This window comes from Pipistrellus hanaki (assembly GCF_964339955.1).
Source record: "Pipistrellus hanaki genome assembly, chromosome: 1".
In the NCBI taxonomy this organism is placed as follows: domain Eukaryota; kingdom Metazoa; phylum Chordata; class Mammalia; order Chiroptera; family Vespertilionidae; genus Pipistrellus; species Pipistrellus hanaki.
Genome location: NC_140503.1, coordinates 90499425 through 90518980, shown reverse-complemented (window position 1 = coordinate 90518980; position 19556 = coordinate 90499425). Strand labels below are relative to the sequence as shown.

General features: G+C 44.2%; 1 protein-coding gene across 7 annotated transcripts in view; it reads right to left on the bottom strand.

Annotated features, from left to right (window-relative positions):
* The window catches only part of JCAD (junctional cadherin 5 associated), a 63785-nt gene that overhangs the window by 11278 nt on the left and 32951 nt on the right, over positions 1-19556 (bottom strand). For 6 of the 7 annotated variants that reach the window (XM_084875586.1, XM_084875582.1, XM_084875583.1 and 3 more), the window contains one exon: positions 1370-5079. In XM_084875586.1, the coding sequence (XP_084731712.1) occupies positions 1370-5079 (3710 nt within the window). The remainder of the gene's footprint in view (positions 1-1369; positions 5080-19556) is intronic. The other variant, XM_084875587.1, reaches the window with a different exon arrangement.

The following is a 19556-nucleotide window of genomic DNA, read 5'->3' as shown; positions in this document are numbered from 1 at the left end:
ATTTAGATGACATCTCTCCTTATGGAAAAGTAAATAAGCAAATAATACATCCTGGGGTTTCAAAATAGAAAACAAGAGAAGCAGGTTGGGGAACCACCCCATTGGGGCAAACTGGAAGGAGGGACCTGGCTCAGGAGGTCAAACTAGAATCCTAGGGTAGTGGGGTAACACTTATATCAGGGGGCACAGTTTCAGCTTACTGTGAAAAAGTCTGAACTAATGAGTTAAGTTTCCCCCAGTCTATGGTCTATGCTGTAGACCTTTGGATAACTACCTCAACTCATCTGATCATTTTAAAATACATAATTGATTACCCCAAGCCCCTGAAAAAAAGTGTCTGAAACAGAATTGCCAAGGGTTCTCCTGGACTATTTGTGTCATAGTTGAGATGATGAAATTGTGTTTGAGGAAAATCACTGTTACTGTCATTGGGGACCTGCCCTGGCTTTATGAAACAGAGAAGGCTCTAAAGACACCTTAAGGTGAAAGGATGGAGAGGCCCGAACGCCTGCAGGATGCTGTTGCCCAAACCGAGTCACCTGGGATTTCAAAATCAGAACTTAGGGGCCTTTAAAGAAACAGAGTTAATAAGTGGACTTTTAGGGTTGGGTGTTGAGAAAGTGAAAACTGTTAATTTATGTGTACTAATGTTTCATAAATGGCGTGGTAGTGAAAACAGATAAAAATGGCAAGAAGGACAAGGAATTTAGAAAGTGAAATGTGGGGCAGTAGTTTATTTAATCAACCTGCATATCTTTTCTTATAAGGTTAATAAAGAGCAGTGAGGATTATCTGGGTGAATGCCTATTATTTTAAGAGAGAGTATAGAGCACAAATGCTATGGTCTCTTACAAGATTTTCAAGGTGTCTGCACCAAAGTTAGAATACTTTATTCACTCACCTCATCACAGTAAGGGGCCCAATATGTTATTTATATGAATAATTTGATATAGTAGCTTATGTAATTTCTATAAAGACAATCATTTAAAATATACTACAAGATCTTGATTTTTCAGGAAACTTCTATATAATATTTTGTAAAATGTAACATCTTCTGATATAATAATTTGCAGGGTCAATTTGATCTTTTCTGAATATGAAAATTTTCATTATCCATCAACCTGTTTTTCATGCTCTGAGGATACCAAATTAATACTGAATGCCTGCTCTGTCCGGGTGACTCAGTTGGGTGGAATATCAGCCTGTGCACCAAAAGGATTGCAGGTTCTATCTCTGGTCAGGGCGTGTATAGGAGGCAACCAAGCGACACCTCCATGGGTGTTTCTCTCCCACATCATTGTTTCTCTCTCCCTTCCTCTCTCTAAACATATCTCCTGTGAGAATTAAAAAACAAACACCCGCCACTTGCCTGACTCCTCACCGGGGCACCAGAAGTCCCGATCCAAGTTCTTCTCTCTTCCTGGTGCCAGATGCCCATTTTCTTCCAGTGAGAGTGTGCCCTTGGAGACAGAAAATGCATGTCCCACCTTCCGGGCCAGGTCCCCAGTGGTCAGAGTCACCAGGCCTCTTGGCTGAGCTCCTGGGCCCCTCTCAGCCTTCAGTTCCTCAGCATCCTCCACGGAGTCAGTGCTCCGGGAGCTCAGGCGCCTCATCCGAGACATGGAGCTCACCTCTTTCATCCTCATCAAGCGGTCAGGGTCGGCTCGCCTGGGGGGGGAAGCCAGTTTCTCTTGTAAACTTTCAATCACTTTGGAAGTACTTCGGAGCCTCTTTTCTGAGCCTGCCACACTTGGAGCCCTTTCTATAAAATGGAACAAAGTGGACCTGAAGGGTGGTTCTGTCCCCATGCCCTTGTGATTGAAGGACTCCAGGTCACTGGGCTGAGACTCTGGGTCAGTGGCCTTGCTGGGGACGACCCTATCCACACCAGAGTGTTCAGAAGTCCTTGGAGCCTGCGGGGCACTGTCCCTTTCCCCTACGAACAGAGGGCTTTTGGTCCAGCCACACTTTCTCCTGCCATAAAAGGCATCATTGGAAACTGTGGGCCCATCTGGCTGTGCTGGACTGGACACTGGTTCCTCCCTCGGGGACACCAAACTTCGGGCACTGCCATCAGGCTCAGAGGGCTGGTTATGTCTTGTTCTCCTGGCGCCCGGCAACAGGGACTCCACGGCCACCTCGATGCCCAGTATCCTCGCAGCCCTCGTTTGAAGGGACTCATTCGAGGGGATTTCTATTGCACTCTTGTCATCTGAAGACCCATCTAACTTACTGGCACTCCACTCTTGTGCTGGAGTCAGACCCACGGACCTCAAGTCTGGTACAGAGAGTCCGAAAGGTTTGCTGGCAAGAGAGAGGGGGCCCACCGTGCTCCTCTCCTCCCCACCACCAGGCGTGGGAGGGGCTGCTTGGCTGGGCTCCACAGACTTTAAAGCCTTGGAGAGCTCCTGCCCATCCTGGGGCTCTCTCAATTCAGCTGGAGCGGATGAGGCCACAGTGTCACGTGACCTAGAAGATGTTATTCTTTTCACAGGGCTCGGGCTGACTGCTAGCTCCTTTATTCTTTTCCCGACCTCTTGGTTTCTCCTCTCTGTAATCAAGCTTGCCTGTGTTGACAACAATGCTTCACCTCTGCTGTCCTCCACCTGCCAGGGGCGCAACCCCTGAGGACGAGCACCCTGGTGGCAGGTGGCAGGCTTCTGCTCCTCACTCCAACTCTCAGACTTACTCTTAACTCTTCCCGACCTAAACACAGGCTCCTCTGGCACCACCCCCCTTGGCGGTTCCTTCCCTCTCCTTTCCTGGCTCTCTCTACTGAAGCCCAGATTCCTGAGTATGCAGCCTTCTGGCTGCCATCCTGTCTCACTGCTCTCACTGCCACTGCTGCTCTGACTGCTCTCTTCCTCTTCCTGAAGCTCCTTATTAAAACTTTCTAACTGACTTATCAAATCCCATGGACGACGGTTAACTGGCTTTAAAAGAAATTGACCAAACAGCTGTTGATTATTGCATGGACCTGTGGTTGCTCCCTTCACCACCTCGCCTCTGGGCACCGGACTGGGTCCACGTCCATGGTCATCCATGCAGGGCTGACTCTGGCCCACTTTTGGCATAGGGGCCTGGTTTATGAGTAAGGAAGTCCTTGAAAAAGCACTGTAGCTAGACGGGTTGAGGGACACTTGACCTTTTAGATGATGAACATTTGGCTTCTGGTTCTGGTCACTGGAAGCTAATGCCATGTGCATCTGAGCTTCGGAGGCAGGAGGGTCCAGAAAATTTGGAGCCAGCACTGCATCAGGTGGCCCTCCTGACTTAGCAGGGAGGGGCTGCGGGCTTTTGGATTCTTCCGTGAAAGTGGTTTGTGTTTGCTGATCTTTGTACTGGTGCCCTGGCCATGAGCCAGAATACTGGAGTACTCTGTGTTTCATGGGGTGAATGAATCTGAGGTCATCTGTTTGTTTGTCTTCTTCTGGTTCCCCCAGATCTTGTTTTTCAAACTCTGGTCTCCCAGCCATGCTTCCTGTGAGAGCTTGCAGCTCCAGGTCTGTGGAAGACATGCTCAGCAGACTTTGTTCTTGCAGAGCTGGGCTCTTATCAAGCCCATGCTTCTTATCAGCACTCTGTTTTAAGTCATTGTTGTTCGTATCTATATCTGGCAGATGTGATTCTGATTTCACTGGGATAGAAACCAAACAAAATATCGTCTCGTTCATTTTTTTCTTTGAACTTTTCTTGGTCTTAATCCCAGTTTCAAACTTTTTGAGCATGGTTTGGGTTTCACAGGTACTCTCTCCCTGTGGGTTTGGGGAGGAGGCTTGGCTTTCTGCTTGTCCATGTTGGCTGCCTCTCACATCAGGCCACTGTCCTCTCATAACACAGTGGTCTCTCTGGTCAGGAAAGCCACCATTTTCTCCATCCCTGGGGAGCTGGCCCCACAGCCACGGAGGGCTGGGATCGGCAAGGGCAGGGCCTTTCTCTCTCTCTGATGCGGGCATGATGCTCTGTGGGTTTAAAATGGCACCATCATGATGCATGCTTCTATGAGCTGGCTCTGGGGCAGAGACTAGGCCAGGGTTGTACAATTTCTCATTCACCTTTGTTTTGTCACAGAAACCCTGGGGTTGGGCCAGTTTGATATGTCGGATCCGTGGATCATCAAAGGGAATATACTGAACAGAGCCGTCATAAGCAGTGATGGGATGGGGCTGTTTTAAGAACTCATTTCCAGTCCCAAGGGAACCTGAAGGAAACTGAAAGCTGGCAGCAGCTTCCACAATTGGATGATGGCGACCATCATACACATGCCTCGGGGCCACATCCTCCCCATAGGGGTTTGTGATGTGTTGGGGTGGTGACTTATATGATGGTGGAGGCACGTACAGTGGAGGCTCCAAACCAGAGTCAGACAGGCCCACCTCCTGCCTGTAGGAAACACTCAGGTCTGCCTGTTGGCTGTCCAGATGGTCGCTGTTTTCCACTCCCGCCCTGGAGTGTTGGTGGGAGTCATAGGAGGGAGGCTTGAGGGGTCTCCCAAATTTTGGCCAAAGTAAGGGGGCAGAGGAGCCACCCTTCTCAGGGTTCCTTGTGGATTCCAAATTTGGTGCACAATCTGGGTAAAATGGCATTCTAGAAACATCTGGTAAATACCCGTCACTTATCGGAATTTCCATGCAACTCAGGCTCTTAGGGGAGAGAACTCTAGGCAATGACTGGGATTTCCCTTTACTTTGAGAATTCAACACCTGTTCTCCTCGCATGAATGGGTACAGAATGGGAAACAGTTTCTCCCCATCACCATCAGACATCTGTCTTCCTAATTTCCTTGTCTGGTTCCAGCTTTCCAGGTTTACATTCTGCCACTTGTCAGGGCCTCCCATTCTCAGCTTTTCTTCCCAAATCACCTTCTTCATCACATTCTCTGTCCTTCCTCCAACTTCCCATGAACCCTCTCTTGTGTGGATGGGCAGACTTTGGGCTTGGGCCACTCCTCTGACCTGCAGGTCTTCTCGGTCTCTAGGAGCCAGCACGCCACCGACTTCCTGTCCTCTTCTCCAATAGGCATGGTTGTGACCACTTTGATGCTGAGAGGACCACACCAGCCTGGGTTGATGAGAAAACCTATAAAATAAGAGGCACAGAAGTTACACCAAGGGAAGACATACACACACACACTGCTTCCATGACTAGTGATCCAAGTCAAATGTAGTACAGAACTTTTGAAAAATAGTCCCCCACTAGAGTACTTGTCAACTTTAAAGAAAACACATCCCACTAATTATAGGTGGAAGACAGTCACATGTTTTGTCATCCAAGGGCCTAGGAATGGCAGCAACAGGCTTCCCACAGACATTAGGACACTGGTTATACTTGAAAGATGTCAAGGCCCTTATAACTTTGAATGCCCAAGGGAACAAGGTTAAACCTGAGGGCATTGATTCTCAAGTGTGGTCTTGGGCCACCGAGAGTCCTTTCCCAGCTCAGTCCAGACCACTGAGTTCGGGGTGAACAAGTCTGAGAATCTGCTTTTCACAGCCCCACCCTATCACAGTGGTTCTTAAACTTCAATGTGTAACAGGAATCCGAGAGGGTTACTAAGGCCCAGGCTTCTGCGTCCCATCCCCAGTTTCTAATTTATCAGGCCTGCTGAGGCTCCATAAAGAACATTTTTAATTATTATTTAAGTTTCAGGTATATAACATTATAATTAGACATCTATATACACTACAAAGCTATCACTTCCAAAAGTTTAATCACTACCCATCGCCATATAATTGATTGATCCCCTTCCCACCTTTGGCTCACCCTCAACCATCTTCTCTTCTGGTAACCACAGACGTGGTCTCTGTATCTATGAGTTGGTTTTTGTTTTCTCTTGTTTGTATATAGAAACATTGGAATACTACTGGGCCATAAAAGAAAAATAAAATATTTAATTTGGACAACATGGATAAATTTTGAGGGTATAATGCTAAGTGAAATTAGCATTATACCCTCACATGCTCTCTCTTATATGTGGACCATAGTGATCATTTCTAATGGGCCCCAGGTGATGCTCATTCTCAGACTGGTCCCAGCATCCCAGTCTGAGAATCATCACTGCCTGTGGTTGTCAACCATGACTGTATGTTAGAATCTGGAGGGACTTCAAAGCTTCTGATGCTCAGGCAGTATCCCAGCTCTACCATATTAGATTGGTGGAGGTTTGAGGGGACTAGGCAACAGCATTTGCCCAGATTCCCCAGGGATTCCCAGTGAGTGGCTGATACAGAACCATGGCTCTAGCTCAGTTCCCATACTTCCTTCATGTGGGCTCAGTAAAGATATACATTACCAAGTCTCTTCCTCTGGAAGTCAATGGGTTAGGATTCAGGCAGCTGTGTGTGTGTTTTTAAATCCTTATTGGAGGATATGTTTTTCATTGATTTTTAGAGAGAGAAGACAGGGGCGAGTGAAACATCAATGGGAAAAAGAATATCTATCAGTTGCCTCCCATATGCGCCCTGACCAGGGATTAGATCTGCAACCTAGGCATGTGCCCTGAAAGGGAATTGGACCCACAACTTTCTCGTATACAGGATGATGCTTCAAGCAAATATTTTTAACAAGCACTCCAAGGGAATCTTCCCTTCAGACATGTGAGAAATACTTCCATGGCTGATTCTGAGACTGAGAGGGGGCTCTGTTCATGGGCAGAACTATCTACCAGGCAGAAAATGTTAGCACAATCTGGTATAAATGCCAGCGTAGCTCCAGGTTGCTGTTCACCACCTGGCTGTACATTAGAATTTCCTTGTGAGCCTTTGAAAACTGTCAATGCCCAGGGCCCACCCGCTTATATTTGGATCTAATCAGTTTATTGAGGAGCCCAAGACCACTATATTTTAATATCTCCTCAAATGAATCCAAAGTTTAAAATCACTGTTCAACGCTAGCTGGTTTGGTTCAGTGGATAGAGTGTTGGCCTGCCGAACAAGGGCACATATCTAGGTTGTAGGCTCCTCTCTCTCTGGTCCTGGCCCTGGTCAGGGCTCATGTAGGAGGCAACCACTTGATATGTTTCTCTCATATCAATATTTCTCTCTGTCTTTCCCTCTCTCTCCCACTCTCTCTAAAAATCAATGGGGAAATATCCTTGGGTGAGGATTAAAAAATAAATAAAATAAGGTCACTGTTCAAATGCAGCTGAAGAAAAAATCAGAACACAATTATACCTTACAGAAATATTAAGTGACTGCCTACAAACCACCAGAAATTAGGACTTTAATATAGAAAAACCATTAACTGAAAGGAAATTTGGGGCACTCAATTATTTTGATTAACCATAGGTCAAGCAGAAAAAGTTTCAACTCTAAAATTTTGTTTTCTTTTTAAATTATAAAAGTAATGTGTATTAATTGTTGAAATTTTGGAAAAATATGGAAAAGTAAATTACCAAACACTATTTAAAACCGTTCTATCAAGAGTCAGTTATTTTGATATGACAGTTATTTTCTAGTCTGTATGTGGGCAAGAATGTGGATTTTCAAATAGCCTTAGTATTCTAGTAGGCACCTGGTTTATGAGAACACTAGTGGCCTGGTGCACGAAATTTGTGCATGGAGGGGAGTTCCTCAGCATGGCCTGCAACCTCTCCAAACTGGGACACCCCTCTCACAATCCAGGATGACTGGCTCCTAACCACTCGCCTGCCTGCCTGCCTAATCACCATTAATCCCTCTAACTGCCAGCCTGATCACCCTTAACTTGTCTCCCTGCCAGCCTGATTGCCCCTAACCTCTTTGCCTGCCTGCCTCATCATTCCTAACCCCTCTGCATGCCAGCCTGATCACCCCTACCTTGCCCTCCTGGTGGCCTGATCACCCCTAACCTCTCTGCCTGCCTGATTGCCCCTTACTGCCTCTGCCTCGGCCCCCACTACCATGGCTTTGTCCGGAAGGAAGTCAGACATCTGGAAGATGGCCGGTGGACCCAGTCTAATTAGCAATATAGATAGATTATAAAGGATAGAATTGCTTAAATGGAAAAGGAAGCCTTTTTTCAGCAGGAGGAGATGCTCTTGGCAGACAAAAACACATAATCCCTATATCTGGACTGATAGCTAGCCATATGCACTATACTGCAAAACTGTTCATTTAAAAATTGAATCACTTTACATCTTACACCAAACAGCTGTTGCCCTTAAAACCCCTCCTCAGCCCCCACCTTAGGTTCTGCCTTCTCAGTTCACCCAGAGTAGGTTCTGATTGGTCAGTTTCTATGCCAGTCAGCATCAAAAGCTTCATCTCTTAGGCAGCTATTGGCTCCTCACAATTCACCCAGATTTGGTTCTGATTGGTCAATTTCTATGCCAGTCAGCGTCTCTGGGTCTATCTCTGGGCCTGAACATAGAGGTGGGGCTGATCAGCAGCCACCCCAGGCTGCTGGTAAGCGGGCTGAACTGCTGATCTCTGGGAGAGAGAGAGAGAGAGGCTTGGTTGCTGGTGAGGCCAGGAGAGAGAAGCAGGGTCTGATCACCCTACTTCTCTCTCTGGGCCTTGCTAGCAGCTGCTGTCACTGCTGATCAGCCCTGCCTCTCTCTCTCTCTCTCCCCGAGAGGTCAGCAGTTCAGCCGCTCACCTGCTGTGCACACAGCCTGGCATTTGGTGGAGTCTTCGGTTGTTTTGGATGTTACAACCCTGGCTCTTTATATATATAGATTTCTTAACACTTATAGTAACAACAATTACCTAGCTATTACTATGTGCTAGGTTCATACTAAGTGTGTTGTAGACATAAACTCACTTAAGCTTCACCAGCACTCCTTTGAGGAAGGACTACTCTCACTCATATTTTACAAAGGAGAAAACTGAGGCACAAAAGTTAATTTGTTTAACATTGATTGGGCATTTATGCTGTGTCAAGCACTCTGCAAAGCATGCCAAATGAATTCTTTCATTAACTCTATAACCACCATTATTTCTCCCTTTTATATATATATAAGGAAACTGAGGCACAGAGAGATTAAACAATTCTCCCAAATCACACAACTTGTAAGTAGAGGGGAGAAAGAATTCAAACCCAAGGAGTGCGACCATAAAGCCCATTCAGTTAGCCACTCTGTTTTACTTCTTCCAATGTAATGAAAAATTCCTCAAGTGCATAATTTTAATGGATTTGTATTCTATCATAAATCCATGATTTACTTAACTACTGTTGGATATCTATGTAGATTACATTCGAAAGCACTTTGAGAAAATTATTGTTCACAAACACTAATCATATGTCAGATTATTACTTAGAATGAATCCTTAGAAAAGGAATGAGTAGCAGAGCAGGGGCATTATGTTATTCACATTGTCAAATCCAACCTCAGATTAGCCACTCCCCTTTACCTTCCCTCAGGTGGTTCAGAGGTCAGCTGGCCTTGCTGAACCTTTCCCATCTCAGGTTATTACAATCTTTTGTTTTATTACTAAGTAAGTGAAAATAACTTCTCGTTGATGTTGATTTGCATTTCTTTGATCATTAGTAAGGCTCATGTTTTGTCATGTGGCTACCTGTAATTTGTTTGTTTCAAACAATTTCTATAACACGGTCCACTTTTCAGCTGATAGCACAGTAGAGTGAAGCTGACAAAAAATAGGGAGAAGCTCCTATAATAGATTGCACGAGCTCTGTGCAATCACAGCATGTAAAGGCCCAGGAACGGGGCAGCTGAGGGGAGTGGGCTGGAGGAGGTCTATTCCCAGCAAATAAGCAGAAGGCTTCTGTTCTACAGGAGCCTAAACGGTAAACGAATAGTAAAAATATATTATTATTATTATTATTATTATTATTATTAATACTATTATGTTGGAATCACTTCTTTGCCTTAAAAAGTGAGGAAGTTCTTCAAATCCTATCTCTATGACCACCCCTGATAACTTGTTAACCAACTATTTAAAGCAAGGCTGAATTATGGATTGAAAAAGTAGAAAATATTTAAAATTAACTTGAAAGAAAGCATTTTCCATGGAGCAGCCTAAATGCTTCTGCATTTACTGTCATACTCAGTGCAAGCTGTCTTAACATTGGACCTGGCTAAAGGTCAATTTCTTTGCTGCTTTTGTTGTCATCAAAATCAGGTTTTGAACATTTAGGTTTGGGTACTTAGCAGAACACTTCATGAGTCGGGTTCTATAAGGATTAGTCATTGCATCGCACATGCACACCTCTCCCCACTCAGGTGAGCCAGCAGTCACATTCCAAAGCTCTGGAAGCCCTTAGGAAATCCTCAGTGACTCTCACCCATAGCCTGAGAAACACTGTAGAAGATGAACTATTTAAAAGTCCTTAGCACCAACTGGGTTTAGGGTATTACGGTAAACTCCATGCAAGTCCAAAGGCAAGACAAAAACTAGAACTTAATAAGTTTCAATTGTCAAAGATCCAAATAAGAGAGAGTGAAATAAATCATTAGGGAGTATGTGGTTGATGCCCTCCATCAGAGTCTCCTTTCTTGCCTCTGTCCTTCAGCTGGCGATGAGCAGGCTCCGTACACCACACAGCCTTAATGAACACAATTCGTGCTCCTTACACTCTCACAAACATTTTTCTGGGGTGTACGACTTTATGAAGAAACCACATTGCGTGGCTTCTGCTCATTTTCTCAGTGGGTATTCTGGTTTCTCGGTAAACACGTGGTGGACCTAGATGCCAAGAGGTGGCTGAAATTCCAAGGTGGTACTTGTCTATCTATGTGCCATGAGCATAATCAGAAGACGAAGAGACATAAATAGGACAAGAATATAAACAGACTGCAACTACCAACACAAGTAATGTGACAGTTTTCTTCCCCTCCCCCAAATCTTACATTGTCACCTTAACTTTGTCAAAACTATCATATACAACTCATTAAAATGGCTAAGCATCTGGGTTAAACTTTTTCTATTTGCACAATGAACCTAAATCCCAATTTAAGGAAAACATAGGTTACCTGGGAAATTTTAAGTAATCTATTTAAAAAAAATAATTCATATGACATAGAAAACAATAAAGCATTTATTTGATAAATATCTATTTTTTACCTAGTATGACCCGGCTTGGACAGGCACAAGAGAATCCCACATGGTGATAGTTCTGATAAATTTCTTCTTCAGACACGTTACCAAGGGTAGATATTTATTGGCTTTGATATACAATATAATGTCTATTACCAGATAAAATGTGTGCTACCTCAGATGGCTTCAAAACCAAGAATATTTTTTCTAATATCTTTGAGGAAATATGATCAAATAAAAGTTTTCTTTTTAAAAAATGAGACTAATAATTTACATTTAAAAAATATTAACAATGGCACATTTTACAAAAACACAGTAATACAGGGTGGGAAAACGATAAGGGAAGCAGAGTGGAATGTGATAGCTCAAATAAATTGTGTTGACAAGTTCAATGAGACAAACAAGGTCTTTATACAGAATTCCTGGGAGAACAGGACAGAGAGAGACAGAAGTTACACTTGCGAACAACTCCGTGTTTTATCACAGAAAAGAGGCACAATACCAACAAAACAACCGATAAAAACAGTTTGGAAAATATTTGAAATATAAACATGTGAAAAACAACATGTCTAAAGGAAAACAGGTAAACCTAGTCACTGAATATATAAAAGCTAATGAGGAAAAAATTAAGAAACATTTCCAACCACAATATTGCCTTTCTTTTAAAAGTAAAAGCCTAATTAGAATGGCAATATTTGAATGACTTTAAGCAGGGTTTCACACACTCCAGGACTACCTTTTCAGTGGACTCCAAGATCCTTAGTTGCTATACCAACTTGCTACATCTAGTTCTGTGCCCGATTGCCAGTGGGCATGGGATAGATGCCCTCCCTCCTCCATGAACAAAATCCTGAATCTAGTTCCCTTGGGCAGACCCCAGATAATCAGCCGTGCTTCCCTGTGAGGTCTGGGTGGAGTGTGGGAGGCCCCACTAAAGTGGTCCCAGGCCCAGTGACTTCTTCCAGCTGCAGGTCTGCCACCTAGCAGATGCTGGCACTGCCATCGCCTTCAAACTGGCATCACGTCCTGGACCAGAGTGGGCTGCTGCACTTCACTGCAGTCATTCCTTCAGAAGGCGCTCCCCTCCAATGGGTCAGTCAGTGTTACCCAGATGCACAACCTGAGCATAAAGGTAGCACGTGCCACCGAAAGAACCTCACACTCCTCAAAGAAACTCTCTCCCTCTTGATGGGCAGAGGTGTGGAGACATCTCTTTAGAGTGACTCATATTCACCAGCCCCAGTGTTAGATGTCTGACATATTTCTGTGATAGGGTCAGCTACCTATTGCTACAGAACGTTCTCTTAATGCTCTTTGTGCCGGAAACCTGCTATTTGATTTTCAGTATGCTTTGTTATATTCAATATACTTTACTGTGTAAATAACCATCTATATAAAACATCATCTGTGTACCATCATGATGTAGAGGTCTCCTTGAGCCTGTGAAGAACAGAGGGTCATGTCAGAACAAGGGCACTGATTGGTGGAGACTACTGGACTTGCAGTTCACTGCAGGTAAAACCCAGGTGAAAGTCGGGGCAAATGCCTTTCTTTCCTCCTTTAAGATGTGGGCCTCCTCATTTGAGTGCTTGGTGGCTGCACCTGCATTTACCACAGGTTACTAATCACCTTCTGACAAATCTCCAAGCTTTAGGAAGAAAGGGCTTATAGATAAGAGTGGAATGAAAAGACGGTGCCTGCAGTCAGGCCTGGGAGATGGGAGGGGGGAGATGGGAAGGGGGAAACCCAGTGAGCATGCAGCCAACCCTCAAAGCCAGCCAAGGCTTGTGGCACTTGCACAGGCTATGAGACCATGGGTGACTTCAAGCTTTCAACACACCAGCAGGGAGCAGTGTGACAATATTGCCGGGAAAGAGTGGGCATCTGCCTTGGAAGCTGGCCAGATGTCGTGGGCTCAAATGCCAACACACCACGTTCTAACTGTATGCCTTCTGAAACATACTCCACCTCTCTCTGCCACTGATTCTTCATTTTTTTAAAGAGATGGTAATAATTCCTTTCTTTTGAAGTTTGTTAAGAAGATTAATGAAATAATACATTTAACTGTTTAGCAAAGTGTCTAATAAACTCGTGTGTAGTTATTATTACTATTGTTAATCCAATGAAAATAAATTCTCAATGGAGTACATAATTCTGAAATTCTTTTCCTCACAATGTCCAAGGAAGAGGGTGAGGGGCACAGAGAAGAGAGGAGAACTGTTTGTCTCAACGTGGTGATTATTTTAGATCTGTATTGTCTTTCACTAGGTTGTAATCTATAGGCCTTCACAATCACAGGAAACAATGATATAGCTGACTGTCATAACAGACTCTGTCCCTCCGGTGCTGCCTGGTCTCTAAGGAAGAGCTACACCCGTTTCCACAATGATGATGTAGAACAAACCAATATTTAGTTTATGAAAACAAAGCAGGAAGAGCAAACTATGATTCAGTGTCTCTCACATATATCCAATAGGTAAGGAAGATTATTTCAGTATTTTCCTATTTTTTCTTTAATAAGGATATATTATATTTTACCAAATTAAAATATCTTCACTAGTATAGTCCATACACTATTACCATAGACAATAATTTAAAAAATCACATCCTAGTTTCTCACTTCCCTTTCATGTTTCTATCACCACCCCTCATTTTTATATATTCATTCATTTATTCAATGAACATTTATGGAGTGTTCTCTGTGCCTCTGACCCTCTTTGGAAGGTAAGCTTAGAGCAGTGAAAAGCAGGAGAGGTAGCCTCCAGAGATGAGTAAACCAGAAAGCCTGAGTGTCTGTAAAGAACCAGTCCCCATTCTCTCCACAGACAGACAAGGACACTGCACCCAGGGGAGCTGACTAAAGCCCTGAGGTCCCACAGCTGGTACATGTCAGTGTATCAGCTAGACTCTTGTCTAGGCTCCGTGTACTTTGTTAATAACTCAGAGGGATGCAGTTGACCCTTGAACAACCCAGAGGTTGGCGGTGTCAATCCCTCTGCGCTCAAAAGTCTGAATATGTTTTACTTTCCAATCATCCCTTGGTATCTTCTGGGAATCATTTCCAGGACCCATGTGCATACCAAAGATGGTCAAATCCCTTCTGTACAATGGAGTAGAACAAAGCATACCTTCAAATCTCTGCATCCACAGATCCCCAGCTGCTAATCAAAAATACTGTTTTCCATCTAGAGTTGGTTGAGCCTGCATTCACGTCCATGTTGTTCAATGGTCAGCTGCAGTCATCTTTGAAACAAAGTGACTGGAACTGAAGACCCACTCGGTTCGTTTTTAGACCCATGTTTCATATTTTTACTATTCAGAGTCTCTCATTTGGGTATTTCCCAACTGGCTAACTAACCCAATGCCCCAGCTAAAGAATAAACTCAATACTAATAATTCTCCTCTTGGTGATGACACGACTAATACAAATGAAGCTCTAGGCTGCGCTGCTGAAGTCTTCCCCTTCTGGAAATGCTTCCTCATCACTGCTCTCCCAGGAGTCTCATGATCCAGGGCCCGACCTGCTTCCTGCTGGGAAAAAACTAATGACTGTAAAGCAACATAAAAGTGTGTGCAGGAGAGAGAACTAGGGTCCCGGCACTTCCAGGGGTTTACACTGCTTATGAACAAAAACAACGCACCTCAGGAGAGGGCCTACAAAGAGACAATGGGAAAAACAGGAGTCCGAACCTTCATCTGTGCTCATGAGCACAACAGCTCAAACAATTCTGACTCTTCTCTGTGAAGTGGTCAAAATAACAACACCTAACACTTAGGATATGAAGCAAGCAGCTTAAAGACAAGTAATGTTTGTGGAAGTATGGTTTTGTAAAGAGAAAGAGCTACATAGAAACAGATGTTAAACTTGCAGCATTCCTTTTTTGGAAAACCATTATGAGCAGGATATGATTTCAGAGAAGCTTAAAAAGCCTCTGAAAGTTAACTGTTTACTATATCCAGTAGCACTGGCTAGAATGGATGTTTACTGATCAAATATAAACCTCCCAAGATGAGACCCCAGGTCATTACCACAACAGAGACTCTCCTAGCTTGCTCTGTCTCTAATTAGTTACAACTGCCGCTGATGGCAAGAGATAATTACAAGTCATTCTCATGGTTAACTAACAAAAATTTTTACCAGAATTCCTGGGCCTAACAGAGAAGAACCTATTATGGTGTCACTTTTAGATTCAAATCTCTGCTTTGTTACTTTATTTTACAGTTTCCTCTGATTATAATGTTTCAAAGGAAACATGAAGGAAACCGTGAATGCCTGATAACAGTCTTTTATATAGTTTAATGGTAGTTACAGGCTACTTGGATTTTAAGCAGCAGTTTCCTCCACGTATAGATAACAGCTAGCTTTTCTCCTTTGTCTCCTCCTTTCCTCCTTAATCTGTGTGTGTGTGGGTGTGTGGGTGTGTGTTGGCAAGCAAACTTTGGAACAAAATAGCATGTGCATAAATAGTTAAACTTAGTGCAAACTGATGGACTAAAGGAATACTTCTCATTCTAATCTTTGAACACAGATGTAAACAGAAGCTTTCAGGAGCGTCCTTTTTGTATTGCTGCAAGAGGACAGAGATGTCACTTATAAGATGCACTCAATAAGTATCTGTTGTTGATTATATGGCAAAAAATAGGACATAATAAAACTCTAGCATTAAATGATTTGATCTATAGAATGCTGACTGGGTGCTGTTTTACAGACACACCTAGTTTTCTAGCTATACACGTAGGATTACCATAGTGATGTTTGACATGGCCTGTGAGGTTTTTTTCTGTAGCACGTGAGGGACTTTCTTGCAACGCCTTCAGGCAGTTTCAGCATTAAAATCTGTTCATTGAGAAAACTTAGGCGTGGTTTAGCCTCTAGAAAAGCTCTATGGGGTCAGTGATGCAAAGGGGAAATGCCAAATGTTTAAAGCTACTAAATGAATGGTCTGTGAAGGGGACAGGGTTTAGCGCCCCACCCAGCCTGGAAACTGCTCTCATCTACAGCCCCTCCACCCACAATGGATAAAGCTCAGACTCCCCTGTCCAACCTCCCTTCCCCTATCCTTCCCCTTCCCTGCTCCCAATGGCTGGCCATAGCATCCCCAGACTGCCCAAAACTATCATTCTTTCTCTTAAAATTCTAAGAGAAATGGCAGTGATCATCAGGGGCTCTGCAGTTAAACCATGATGTAGAAGCAAAAGGAGAACAAAAGTCACCGACTGTGAGCCCAAGTTCCTGGGAAGATTAACTGACTATGAAGGGAAAAGGCTGATCAGCAGAGGAGGGAGAATGCAGGGAGATGCAGAAACAGCAACATTGTGGGACAGAGACCCAAAGAGCCCCCCCAGGGGGCAACTGCAACCTAGAGAGATCTCACCTCTGATCTAGACATACAAGGCTTCAGGGCCACTGCTGTACTCATCCAGTGACATGGAATGGGGCCTGTGAGTCTATGTTTCCTCCCTGTGGATGGTCCATGAGAGTTCCTATTACATTCACAACTGCCCACTGTCCACTCAGGTGGGCTCAGCTTCCTGCACCTGCAGACTTCACTGACAAAGGAGACTTTACCACCAGAGCTAGTGGGCCTGCGGGAGTTTTTCTGAGTCAGTTATTTCCTCATCCCTACTGCCCAGCTCATCCCCCAAGAGTTAGTGGGTCCAAACAAAGCAATCAGCATTACTACCTCAACTGTCCAGCACAGAAAGCTGACACGCCTCCTTTCACAATGGAACCTCCCCAAACTAGCCTCACACAGCTCCTCTCTCTGTCAAAACCTTCTCCATCTCCCATCTCTCGTAGCCAATGACATGAAGCACTCAGCACTTACATAACTGCCTTGCCATAAAAGGACTAGGTTTCATTCAATGTATTTCTGAAAGATGTTTGAGTGTTTAATAAATGCAAAAGTCTTTAACAGGAATTAGCAAAATCAGAGATGAATGAGAATGGTGTCAGCCCTCAGAAAGCTGATGATCCTGTGGACTAGGAGAAAGTGTTCAAAGAACACAGGGGAGCGTAACTTCAACTGGAGGAAGCTAAAAAAGTCAAACTGGTAAGGTGGGTTTCCGGGGAAGATGGGGAGAGGGTTCTGGGGGCTTCTGGGCAGGGCTTAAAGAGTGGGGAGCATATGGTATCCATGTAGCTGACACCCTGGAAATGGAAGAGGACGTAGGAAAGACACGTGTTGCTCAGAGCAGGAACCATGAAAGAGCTGGGGGTTGGCAACGCAGGCAATAGGGCCAGGAAGGCTCCTGGGCAGGGAGTCACACAATCAGGGTCAGAGTTCATCATTTGTGCTTTATATGCTTGTAAAGTTACCAGCCCTGAGACGGCCAGTGCAACACGTTGAATGTAGCTTTGGAAAACAATAGTTCTCTAGACATCAGTTTGGATAAACAACTGCATGAAATAGAATGGACTCTTGCTCCTGGCTCCACTGCTTGAGCATAAGAGCTTTTTAGCAAGTTCAGTCGGTCCTTCACCTCTCCTCACAACAGAACTGTCATTCTTGGCCCATGCTGGGTGTTCGTATCACTTGATCTAATGATCCTGGAAACTCAAAGCATAGCCTCTTCAGCAAGTTAGGAAATACATAACCTGAATGTTTGGAAGTCTGGGTAAGGCTCCTGCCTGTACTCAGACTCAGAATTTATGGACGCCAAAGTATTATTGGTTTAATTTTCCTTTTCCTTATTTTTAATTTTTAAGCTGTTAGCTATTAGCACCTATTTATTTTCTCCCAAAGCACATTTTTTTCTGATGAGAAAAAATAATCCTCCTTCTGCCCACCTTCCTGTTCACCTCCTGTTTTCAGTTCTCTATTGACTACTTAAAAACAAGCCAACAAACAAAATACATAATTTCATTACAACCCAACGCAGCTGGTCTCTGAGGCAGTAGGTACAGGCACAGATATCTGTAAGCATATATTATACATTTTCTCTATCTGTCTCTTTTAAATTTATCTTTATTGTTGAAAGTATTACAGATGTCCCCTTTGCTTTTTTTTCCATTGACCCCCTCTACCCTACACCTGCTCCTCCTAGGCCTCCACCACACTATTGTCTGTATCCATGGACTATGCATATATATGCATATGAGTTCCCCAGTTAATCTCTCCCTCTGCATTTTCTCTTTCAACCCTATCAGGCAACCTTCAATCCCAGAACTAGTATACAACTCCCAAGTTAATCAGTCAGCCTCAGAATAGGGGGAAGAGGCCAGACCTGTCAAGAGTTGTCATCCGTATGAAGACATCCCAGAGTAACATGAGCCACTCATCTGGGCACTTCACTGATGTCAGAAGGAAAGACTTCTGGCAGACAAGGTGATACCCAGACACCTAGAGATCCTAGGAGCCTGCTATCACAAAGGGGCTAGAAAGTCCTGAGCAAACTATGGAGAAGGTTGGGAGCCACACTGCCCACACAGAACTCTAAGGGGGATTCTATCACCTCCCACTCAGGGAACCCAATTCTCACCTCTGATCTAGACCTTCAAGACTGGGGGAGATTGCACACAGCCTATATGGTGCATGCATTCCACAGGCATGCATTCCAGGGATTCCACAGCCACTGTCAGTACCTCCTTAGAAACTAAGCTTTCTGCTTCTCAACAGTTGTTGCAATGGTGGGAAGAATGAATTGAATCACGAGCCTACAATAAATGCCTCATATGCCTAACACTCTTTGGACCCTGAAATATAAGGCAGAACATACAGATAAGCAAACCTGTGTTGTAGTAACTAAACTGGCTTAATTCTCAGCCAACACATCCATAAGCACTCTCTTCCAAAGTTCAGGGAAATGGCTCAAAAGAGACTTAAGCTCAAGAGAGCAATGGACACAAGTGTGATTTGTGAAGGGCAAGGTTATATGAGAGTAGTGTCAAGTTCTTTTCCATTCTGGGTCCCCCCCCCCCCCCCCCGACCTGGTTCCAACAATGATAACTCTTCTCCTCAACCAGAGAAATGGTCTGACTTGTCCACACAAACCTACTTTTACCAACTGGGCATGAAGAGGGGTGATCACCTTCACTTTTACTTAATGACCAAGGTGTCAGGTGCTCTTTGTAAGAACAAAATTCCTCCCACTTTTTGCCTGAAAGCTGTCAACAAACAAAAGAGATCCTTTCTGAAAAAAAGGTGGCTTCTAACCATTAAAGGCTAGTTCAGCCCCTTTAGACTTATTCACTCCCCTTTCTGTGTGCTTGTTTGTTACCAAGACAGGTCCATTTCCTGCCAGTTACATACAGTTTCATAAGATGCTCAATACAGGCAGAGCCCTCCTTCCCTGGTCTGAGCCTGGTCTCAACACAGCGTTAAAGACAAACAGTTTTATGAAGTGATGACAAAGGTTTCCTCTAGGTCAAACGGCTTGGATGAGATTGCAGGGCTCCTCTCCCATGCTGGCTCTGTGGCAAGCTGCCGAAATTCCCTCATTTTTAACCCTCCTATTCCCCCAGCCAACCCGGCCTTTTCTGTTGGTGTAAGCAAACACCCATAGTTGCAGCTATATTCAGATGGGACCCACCTGGGGCCAGTATGTGTGCAAGGAAAGCATGGGTCAGAGCCAATG